Here is an 11,332-nt window from a genome sequence, read left to right on the forward strand (position 1 = left end):
CACTATTATTATTACTATTACTGTTGTTGTTTTATTATTATTATTATTATTAATATTATTATTATTAATATTATTATTGTTATTATAAGGCCTGTTCACAGACAGATTATTGTTTCTTCTTCATGTCTTTCCTCGGGTCTCCAGTCTGTCCCTGGTGTCCCCTGATTATCTGTCTGTCCTCAACACGTGTAGAAACAAGACCCCCCCCCCCCCCTTATAATCCTTTTATTAAAGTTCATGCAGCTCTTTTACTTTTTGTTCTGAGCTGAGATTCAGTCTAACGAATCAGTTAATATAAAGAGTTTGTTTTCATTTATTAATATTAATAATAAAATAATAATAATAATAATAATCTAAAGACCTGCAGGTTGATTCTACTGATCTTTAAGTTTATCAATGTGTCCTATTTCCAACAAATAAAATAAATAAATAAATAAAAATAAATAAAATAATTTATAATCTACAAAAAATATTTTAAAAATAAAATACTATTTTTAAATATATAATGTACAGTATATGTTTCCTATTTTTTAATATATAAAAGTCATAATTAATGTGAGCTGTTTAACAGAATATTGTGGTTTTTATCACAGATGTGAAACTTTAGATGATTGTTGAACTAGTTTCTGATGCTGAGAACTAACCGTCATTTTATTAACATGAATAATGAGATTATTGTCATTATAAAGGCTGTATGAGATCATAAATGAGATTATAAAAGAGATTATATATGATATAATAAATGAGATTATAAATGAGACAGTCACGTGATGTTCATAGAAACGTTATAACTTTATTTCTTCTGCAGCAGTAAATAGAATAAAAATCTCTTTATGTACAAAATACAACATTTCATATTAATGAGTCCAAACCAAACGAATTAATCAAATAAATAAAAACAACAACAATAATAATCTAACAGTGGGGGGGTCAGAATACATAATGAATGTGTGTGGGGGGTCAGCTCCATTCAGTCTGCTGAAGGACCGATCAAACCGGATTATCACGGTTCTCTTTCTGCTGCTTCTCTCCGCTAATTGTTTAATTGACTTTTAACCTGAAACCAGATACATGGTGAGGAGGGGGGGCAAAGTGCAAAGAGGCTCTGGAGGAAGAAATAAAATAAAATAAACTGCAACTAAATAAAGAAGGAGATGAGTTCTTCTCTTCTCCATCATCATCATCATCATCATCAGCATCATCATCATCATCATCAGCATCATCATCATCATCATCATCATCATCAGCATCATCATCATCAGCATCATCATCATCAGCATCATCATCATCAGCATCATCATCATCATCATCATCAGCATCATCATCATCATCATCATCAGCTCAGTAGTCAGTTTAAGGCAAACAGTGATTCTCTCTCTAGTCCAACAGAACCGGTTCATCTGGGTCCGGTGGGTCCAGTTAATGTGTCTGCATGTCTCTGCATGTCTCCGGTCTCTGCATGTGTCTGCATGTCTCCTCCGGTGTCCTCTGTCCTCCGGTCTCTCCGGTCAGTAGACGCCGGGTGCGAAGCTGCGGAAGCCGAACAGCGCGTCGTGCTGCAGGTAGTACCGGTCCGGTCCGGCGGGGCTGCCCGGGCTGGAGGCGCTGTAGGCCGGGGAGGAGGAGGACGAGGAGCCGTCGGAGCTCCAGGAGGAGGAGGAGGAGGAGGAGGAGGAGGAAGAGGAGGAGGAGGAGGTGCTGCCGGGTCCCGGACCGGCTCCCGGACCGGGTACCCGCAGCAGAGCACCGTCTCCTCCTCCGCTGGTCTTGCCCTGCAGGTCTGCGATGCGGATGGTCTCGGACAGAGCCCAGATGTAGTTGTGGGCGAACCGGAGCGTCTCTATCTTGGTGAGCTTGGTCTCCTCCGGGAAGGCCGGCAGGACCCCCCTCAGAGAGTCCAGCGCGTCGTTCAGGTTGTGCATCCGGTTCCGCTCCCGGTCGTTGGCCTTCACGCGCCGGTTCTTCCTCACCACCGGAACCGAGCCGCGACCGCGACGCCGCTTCTTCTGCTGCGGGACCGGCGCCTCGGGCTCCGGAGACCCGGGTCTACCGGGGGACAGACTGCTGCTGGAGGGGGAACCAGAGTCCTCATCGTCCGTCTGAGAGAAGAAGTCACAGCTGCTGCTGTCCACGTCCGAGTAGACCGAGTCCATGATGGAGGACTGTCTGCAGGGAGAGACAGGGGGGACCGTTAAAGACCTGATGGAGGACTGTCTGCAGGAGAGAGAGGGGGGACCGTTAAAGACCTGATGGAGGACTGTTAGAGGACCAGGAGGAATTCCTCACAGATAAAGAGCATTCTGAAGCTACAGGAGACAAGAACCTCATCACTTTGGAAAACTTTGGATCAGCAGAGAAGAAGCTCTATGACCGTTAGAGGACCGTTAAAGGACCGTTAAACGACCGTTAAAGGACCGTTAGAGGACCGTTAAAGGACCGTTAGATGACCGTTAAAGGACCGTTAGAGGACCGTTAGATGACCGTTAGAGGACCGTTAGAGGACCGTTAGATGACCGTTAGAGGACCGTTAGATGACCGTTAAACGACCGTTAGAGGACCGTTAGATGACCGTTAAAGGACCGTTAGAGGACCGTTAGATGACCGTTAGAGGACCGTTAGAGGACCGTTAGATGACCGTTAAAGGACCGTTAGAGGACCGTTAGATGACCGTTAGAGGACCGTTAGAGGACCGTTAGACGACCGTTAAACGACCGTTAAAGGACCGTTAGAGGACCGTTAAAGGACCGTTAGAGGACCGTTAGAGGACCGTTAGAGGACCGTTAGATGACCGTTAAAGGACCGTTAGAGGACCGTTAGAGGACCGTTAGAGGACCGTTAAAGGACCGTTAGAGGACCGTTAGAGGACCGTTAGAGGACCGTTAGATGACCGTTAAAGGACCGTTAGAGTCACTTCTTTCTGGACATCACTAAAGAATTAAAGGACACTATGCAGTGAGTGAATTATTAATATGAAATGGATAAACTTCTTCCTGCTGAAACAGAAGCAGTCTGGTGCTGCTGCGTGTGAGAGGCTCTGAACTCACCTGAACTCACCTGAGGTCAGCTGAAAGTTTGAAAGTTTGAAGTTTCTGGTCTGAGATCAGAGTGGATCTGGATCAGGATCTGGATCAGGATCTGGATGAGGATCAGGTGTTGTGGAGCAGGTCGAGCTGATGGCACGCGCCTCTTTGAGTCTTCTTTGCTTTTTAGTTTTGGATGATTTGGATGAGCTCGTGCTCGTGGTGAGCCTGGCACACGACCGGCCTCAGCCCTCTTATATATAGACCCAGAACCCGGGACAATGCCCGGCCCCCTGCTCCGGTACCCCCCCACCGGGCTGCAGGTCTGCCCCGTGCCGGAGGGGGGGGGAGCTCATTAACATAATGACGCGCGCACAGAAGCGTGCCGGTAATCACGGCCAGCCAATCAGAGGAGGAGGAGGCCGGCCACGCGAGCGACACGCAGGGAGACATAACCCCCCCGTAAGACCCCCCCAAACCCAAACCACCCCCCCACAAAACATCACCCCCTCCGGGAGGCAGAGAGACCAAAGAGACCAAAGAGACCAGAGAGACCAAAGAGACCAGATCCACCTTCAGAGTTAAAACCAAAAACATAAAGAATAAAGAAGAGTCAGGAGAACCCCCCCCCCCCCCCCCCCCCCCCCCCCACACCCTGCAGGGAGGAGACACGCTCCGGAGGATTCACTCATCCATCCTCCATCACTCCATTCATCCCTCCATCATCTATTAATACTTCTCCTCCTTCACTTCAGTAAAGACACAAAGAAACTCTGAAACATTCAGTTTCACTTCTTTACTTTAAATCAGTGAAAAGTTTCCTCAGTGAGTGAAGCAGCACATTTAATCTGTTGTTGTGTTTATTCATCAAGTCACATAATGAGGAGGAACTAATAACACATTTATCTGTGCAATATATCCTTGATGCAAATTACACCTCCAGTGCAACTTTGTCTAAATTTTATTTATTACATCTACCCTACCTCCTATTTTACAAGAGCAATTATCTCTGTTTACATTACATCTATTTCTATATTTTATACCTCTAGTGTAACACTTCTGTTTATATTTATTTATTACATCTACTTTAGCTGTTTTATATGTTTTATCTGCCTCATTTAGTCTTGTCAAGTATTTGTTTTTAAAGCACTGACCAGAAGTGGCAACTGTGAATCTCGTTGTATTTAATACAATGACAATAAAGCTTTCTATTCTATTCTATTCTAATAATAATAATAATAATAATAATAATATTAATAATAATAATAATAATAATAACTCCGAACTGCCCAAAACTAGGATTCATTCCTCAAAAGCATTTTCAAAAGAAAAGAAACACGTCTGACTTTTAGAAATGTTTCTTATTAGAAAAACATAAATTGCACAATATGAATAGAACTGAGCTGGAATATAAAAGGTCAAAGGTCACAGAAACTCTGTTTATACGCTGGTCTCTAAACTCCGACTGAATCTAAAGACTAAGACTCTTCATGTGGATCCAGACTCAGCTAAACCTGTTAAATAGTCAGTAAAGTGAACAGAGTTTGGTTGGTGGAGAACTTCAGCAGCGTCAGAGACCCAGAGAGTCCAGATCCAGCATTAAAACTGACCCTGATCCAGGTCCAGTATGAACCCTGGTCCAGACGGAGCGATGTGGACTGTTTCTCTTGATGAAGTCTGTCTTTTTGTCTCCTCATGTCCTCCGTCCAGCGCGGCGCTGCAGGCCGGCTCTCTTTAGTGGTTTTTAAAGACATCTTTATGAGACAGCCGTACCATTTTCCATTAATTATTCCATTTATTGGGTTTGCAGCTGAGCGGAGACGGAGCAGAGACCTGCAGAGTCTTTCTGCCTCCGAGAGGTGGGGGGGGGACGGGGACGGTCATTTATAAATAATTACACAATGTTTAGAGTCTGCAGGCATGTATAATATATCAAAGCCATTAGAAGGTGAATTGTTCCATTGTGGACGTCCGTCCTGCTCCTCTTTTCAGTCCTCTCCTGGTCCGTCCCTCGTCCAAATCCAGCTCCTCGGGCCCTTTGTGCTGCTTTCTTTCTGCCTCAGCCACTCTATTGGGATCATTCTTATTCAAATGATCCTCAGCAGGAACAAAACCAGAGCCAGGCTGCACACAAATCATCCTGTGGTGGTCGGGGGGCCGGCGGCAGGGCCGGCACAAGCCTGGCCGAGGCCCAGACCACCACACACCTCGGAAAACCCTCAGACCCTCAGACCACCACACACCTAGGAAAACCCTCAGACCCTCAAATCCTCAGACCCCCAGACCCTCAGACCACCACATACCTCCGAAAGACCTCAGACCCTCAGACCCCCAGACCACCACACACCTCGGAAAACCCTCAAATCAACAAACCTTCAAACCCTGAAACCCTCAAATCCTCAGACCCTGCTTCACTCAGTCAGGATCAACCTTTATACTTTCATAACGCTGCTGTTCTCTTTATTTCACTGATGGATCAGTTAACTGGCAGAGATAACTGATAACTCTGCTAGTTAACGGTTAACTAGAACAGTTCACAGGTTAAACAGTGAAACAGGTTTCTGCAGCTTTTATGATTTTAGCCAGGAAACAGGATGAAAGGAAGGAAACTAGGAGAGAGGGAAGAAAACGAGAGGTTGAAGAAAACTGTTTTACTGTCTTGAAGAAAGAACGAAGAGAGGAAGAAGAAGAAGAAGAAGAAGAAAGAAGAAGAAGAAGAAGAAGAACAACAACAAGAAAGAAGAAGAAGAAGAAGAACAAGAAGAAGAAGAAGAAGAAGAACAACAACAAGAAGAAAGAAGAACAAGAAAGAAGAAGAAGAAGAAGAAGAAGAACAACAACAAGAAAGAAGAAGAAGAAAGAAGAACAAGAAAGAAGAAGAAGAAGAAGAAGAAGAACAACAACAAGAAGAAAGAAGAACAAGAAGAAGAACAAGAAGAAAGAAGAAGAAGAAGAAGAACAACAACAACAACAAGAAGAAAGAAGAACAAGAACAAGAAGAAGAAGAAGAAGAAGAAGAAGAAGAAAGAAGAAGAAGAAGAAGAACAACAACAACAAGAAAGAAGAAGAAGAAGAAGAACAAGAAGAAGAAGAAGAAGAAGAACAAGAAGAAGAACAACAACAAGAAGAAAGAAGAACAAGAAAGAAGAAGAAGAAGAAGAAGAAGAAGTAAATCAGAATCTATAAAAACGTGAATATTTAATCAGAAGAAGAAAAAGAGAAAACTGACTGAACTTCATCTTCTGATGAAAACAGTGAGATCTGGTTGAAAGTTCCAGAACCAGATGCTGAGTGGCCCTTCTGTACTGGTCTGTGTACTGGTCTGTGTTCCGGTCCGTGTAGTGGTCTGTGTACTGGTCTGTACTGGTCTGTGTACTGGTCTGTGTACTGGTCTGTGTAGTGGTCCGTGTAGTGATCCGTGTAGTGGTCTGTGTACTGGTCTGTGTACTGGTCCGTGTACTGGTCTGTGTAGTGGTCCGTGTACTGGTCCGTGTAGTGGTCTGTGTACTGGTCTGTGTAGTGGTCCGTGTACTGGTCTGTGTAGTGGTCTGTGTACTGGTCTGTGTAGTGGTCCGTGTACTGGTCTGTGTAGTGGTCTGTGTACTGGTCTGTGTAGTGGTCCGTGTACTGGTCTGTGTAGTGGTCCGTGTACTGGTCCGTGTAGTGGTCCGTGTACTGGTCCGTGTAGTGGTCCGTGTACTGGTCCGTGTAGTGGTCCGTGTACTGGTCCGTGTATTGGTCCGTGTTCTGGTCCGTATAGTGGTCCGTGTACTGGTCCGTGTTCTGGTCCGTGTACTGGTCCGTGTTCTGGTCCGTGTATTGGTCCGTGTACTGGTCCGTGTAGTGGTCCGTGTACTGGTCCGTGTAGTGGTCCGTGTACTGGTCTGTGTTCTGGTCCGTGTACTGGTCCGTGTACTGGTCTGTGTAGTGGTCTGTGTACTGGTCTGTGTAGTGGTCTGTGTACTGGTCTGGGTACTGGTCTATGTACTGGTCTGGGTTCTGGTCTGTGTTCTGGTCTGTGTTGGTGGGAGGAGCTGCCGTTTAAAGAGGAACAGAAGAAGAAGGTTTGTAGTTTACAGTCACACAGCTGTGATTCACTTTAACACCATCTGGTCGCTCTCTGCTGAACAACACAACACATTTACATACAGTATATATGTATACTGTATATACAGTATATACAGTATATATATATATACTGTATATACAGTGTTACTGAATATACAGTATATATATACTATATAATATAAAAAATAAACTTGGATGTAAACTAGTCATTAAAGTACAATTAAATGTATATTTTTATAAACTAAAAAGTGGGCCAAGAAGTATTAAAGTAGTACTCACAAGTATACTACCAGCACATCGATATTAGTATATTTAATACATAAAGTATACTTGGAAATATATACTTGAACTTTACTTAAGTATACTTCATAAAATAAACTTGAAGTACTTTTTAAGTTTTACTGGGAGACTCAGATGTTGTAGAGATCAGCTGACTGTCAGTATCTAAAGAAATACAGATGATATTTAATGAATATTAATAATAAAGACTTGGATAATAAATAAATATTAATAATAAAGACTCAGATAATAAATAAATATTAATAATAAAGATTCAGATAATAAATAAATAAATAAAGAATCAGATAATAAATACATTTTAATAATAAAGACTTGGATAATTAATAAATATCAATAATAAAGACTCAGATAATAAATAAATAAAGACTCAGATAATAAATAAATATTAATAATAAAGACTCAGATAATTAATAAATATTAATAATAAAGACTCAGGCGTGTCTCAGAGTGTCATCAGGAGGATTTAATATGTCAGAAGTGTGTTAGAGGATTAATCTGAGTCTCCTTCAGCTCCTTCTCTTGTTTTGTTTCCTGCTTTTCCTCCAGAGTCCTCCAGCTTCTTCTTCTCCTCTTTTATTCTGCAGTGTGTGCGTGTGTGTGTTATCGTGTGTTATCGTGTGTTATCGTGTGGTATTGTGTGTGTGTTATTTTCTCACGTGTTTCACTTCATTGAAATTCAATCACATCTCGTGTCTCTGAGACTTTAATCCTGTCAGAGCTTCACCCGGACAGACCTCTCACTCTGCTGCTTTCTCTCTTTCTTTCTTTCTTTCTTTTGTTTTCTTCTTCTGCTCTTCATTTAGCTGCACACAGACACACGCAGTGTTCACACTCAACTAAACTCTTTATTATTGTTTTCAGTTTTTACAGAAAGTCTGATATTTAATGATGTAACAAAAAAGCTAAAATCACTGAACCACTTTAACGTGAACATTAAATATAAGATCGACTTCATTGGATCGTAGTTTTAAAGAAGCAAGAACTAGAAAACTAGAACACTGTTACGGTCTGTTGTTCAGGAGAAACTTAGACTTTCCCTGAAGGGTTCCCCTTTAAACCTCCTGAACCTCCAGAGTTTATCTCGGACCTTCTTATTCTTTTCTTGGATTGGTGTTTTTAAATTTCTATTTATTTATTTATTTATTTATTGTATATTGTATGTGTACGTGTATTATTTCATGTTAATTTTAGTGTCACTGCTGCTTTAATGAGAGTATACTTTAAAATGATTAGTGTTTATACTGCAAGTGTACTTGTATATACTTGTAGCCCATTTATGAAAGTACACTTTAAAGCATACTCTCAGTAAACTACTAGTTTAATAGTTTTATATACTTGTATATACTATATATAGTTATATACCATAACTCTCTTTCCTCCTGATTGTTTGATAGAAACTACGGCGAGCACAGACAGGAAGTCAGACAGAGTTGAGAGACGGACCAACATGTTGTTGATATGAAAATAAAGAATAACACCAGAGGAAGGCGATTCAGGAAGTCGGTCGATGAAATGATGATAAACATTTATAGCTTTTAAAGGTCAAATTCAGTTTGTTTGAACTCTTCTTCATCATTCCACCTTAAACGGGGACGTTAAGGTGGAACAGAAGGCTCCGTGATGTCCTTTCAGGTGCTGTGTTTTCTGGTCGTGGCGTTGCCATGGTGCCGGGCGGCCTCAGATAGACCCTCGGTCCAGACTGTCCCCCTTTGTGGCCGCTAATGTTGGGTAAACTGGAGGTAAATTATGACCCTGAGCAAACAGACGCAGACAAGTGAATAGGAAGCTGCTGCTCCCAGAATGCAACGGCAGATTGATGGAGGTGGAGGCCGGCGGGTTGAGGCCGCGCGGCTACGGAGGCGACCGCATTCAGGCGGCTGATTGACGGCGACGTTCCTTCAGATTAAAACCTTCCTGAACAACAACACGGTTGTGAGGAGACGGGAAGAGATTCATAACAAGAGACAGGACGCACAATACACTGTATGTGATCACGCTTAGTGGTGGTGTACACAGACGTGATGAAGGAGGAGGACGAGGAGGACGAGGAGGAGGAGGAGGTGTTTACTGAAGCATCGCTCCAAAAAACGGCAGCGTTTTTTGTTTCTCTGTTTTAAAAGTGATTTGAAAGTCAGACTAAAACACTGCAGATAATGTAAAGTGTTAACATCGAGTTAGCTGACTTGCTAAGCTAGCTAGCTCGACCAACCTGTACTCACCTGTTCTCTGTTCACCTTCATCAACCTGCTGAGAAACAACGTTTACACACTTAAATCCTACCCTAATGAATCAGTCTGTTTCATAAAGGGGTCTCTTATTGTGAAAATCCTGTGTTGAACCAGCCTAATGAATCAGTCTGTTTCATTAAGGGGTCTCTTATTGTGAAAATCCTGTGTTGAACCAGCCTAATGAATCAGTCTGTTTCATTAAGGGGTCTCTTATTGTGAAAATCCTGTGTTGAACCAGCCTAATGAATGAGTCTGTTTCATAAAGGAGTCTCTTATTGTGAAAATCCTGTGTTGAATCAGCCTAATGAATGAGTCTGTTTCATAAAGGGGACTCTTATTGTGAAAACCCTGTGTTGAAGCAGCCTTATGAATCAGTCTGTTTCATAAAGGTATCTCTTATTGTGAAAAGCCTGTGTTGAACCAGCTGTTTGTTTTCATGATGACACTCAGAGCTGACCAGAGAAGTCATATTTCATCCAAATGTGTCGCAAATTTTAACTCAAATTTAGAGAAAATTGTTAAAGAAAATGTGACTGAATGTGTGTTCATGTGATTATTAGTTGGTTCATAGAGAACCATCGTACCACTGAAGAAGAAGGTTATTAAAAGAGTCGAAGAGTCGAAGCTCAAACGGTGAAAGAACAAAGTAGAAAAACTGGATGTAAATGTGAGATTAGTTAGTTTTCATGTTAATGTGAGGACGGCTCCATCAGATTAACTGCTATTTAGAAAATTGTTTTTAATTTTCGGCATTTTCTACTGCAGCAAATAGAAAATGTGCGTTAAAAACAGGTGGATGGAAACACACTCAGAGAGAGAGAGAGAGAGCGAGAGAGAGAGAGAGAGAGAGAGAGAGAGAGAGGCCATATGGTTTAGAGTGCAATAACTTGAATTCTCTCCAACAAAGGAGTAATTGAGAAGGAGAGAAGGAGCTGTGAGTCTTGACTCGACAAAGCTGCGAAAACTCTTCTTTCAGCCTAATGAAGCTGTTGTCTGGGGGAGTGGTGGAGTGGTGGAGGGGTGTAGGGGTGGAGGTTAGATGGTGGGGGGGGGCGGAGGACAGAGGAGGCCGAGCGGCCCTGGACGTGATTTGTCATACAATCTGAATCTTTAGGAGGTCGGCAGCAGAGAGGACCTCCTCCCCATATGTCTGCTTCGTTTGCATCTGAAAGCTGAAAGCTGAAGGCTGGAGGTGGTGGGGGGGGGGTCCGGGTCCCTCCCTGCATCATCAGGTTTGAGGGTATTTGTTGTGCTTCTTCAGCTGCAGTAAAATACTGACAGAGAAGAAGAAGAAGAAAGTTGAAGATTTAAAGGACAAGTGAAAAAAATCGAAGGATAAATAAAAAGCATGTGTTCTGTTGACGTTCACACTGCTAATGTATGAAAGTAACATGTTTAAAACAGGAATAAATATAAAGTTTACAGCAGGTTAACTGAACCTCAACGTTCTAACAAACCAGAGCAGATCCTCTCTCTGAGTCTCCGGTGGAATCACACAGCTGATCTCAGAACAGTTCAGTGTGAACGCAGCCGAGACAATTTGAAGGTTTCACATGTTGAACAGTGTCAGTAAACGGCGTGAGGAGACTTCCTGTTATAGCAACATGAACACACAGCTCAGTAATTAGAGCGGATGTGGGACGCATGACGATGATGATCAGAGACATTTCAATAAAAGACATTTTCATTGGGACATGTCTCGTGTCCGTCCCCGAA

At 42.5% G+C, this 11,332-nt stretch overlaps 1 protein-coding gene and 1 long non-coding RNA gene across 3 annotated transcripts; one reads left to right on the forward strand and one right to left on the reverse strand.

The window, feature by feature from the left end:
* Positions 1-1,319: 1,319 nt before the first annotated feature.
* Positions 1,320-3,175, reverse strand: neurog1 (neurogenin 1). Of its 2 annotated transcripts, none has more exons than XM_037779656.1 (2): positions 3,054-3,175; positions 1,320-2,172 (listed from the first exon to the last, which is right to left on the reverse strand). In XM_037779656.1, exon 2 carries the CDS (start codon positions 2,151-2,153, stop codon positions 1,509-1,511), a length of 645 nt encoding a protein of 214 aa, XP_037635584.1. In that variant the 5' UTR covers positions 2,154-2,172; positions 3,054-3,175; the 3' UTR covers positions 1,320-1,508. The 2 variants fall into 2 exon arrangements, with proteins under 2 accessions (XP_037635584.1, XP_037635585.1); XM_037779657.1 differs by lacking the exon at positions 3,054-3,175 and adding an exon at positions 2,214-2,323.
* LOC119494067 lies at positions 2,320-10,052 on the forward strand. Its single transcript, XR_005208096.1, has 4 exons — positions 2,320-2,394; positions 2,644-4,122; positions 7,474-7,483; positions 10,041-10,052. It is a non-coding gene; the product is annotated as an uncharacterized LOC119494067 (long non-coding RNA).
* Positions 10,053-11,332: the final 1,280 nt, after the last annotated feature.

This window comes from Sebastes umbrosus, chromosome 9, assembly GCF_015220745.1.
Source record: "Sebastes umbrosus isolate fSebUmb1 chromosome 9, fSebUmb1.pri, whole genome shotgun sequence".
NCBI classification, from domain to species: Eukaryota; Metazoa; Chordata; class Actinopteri; order Perciformes; family Sebastidae; genus Sebastes; species Sebastes umbrosus.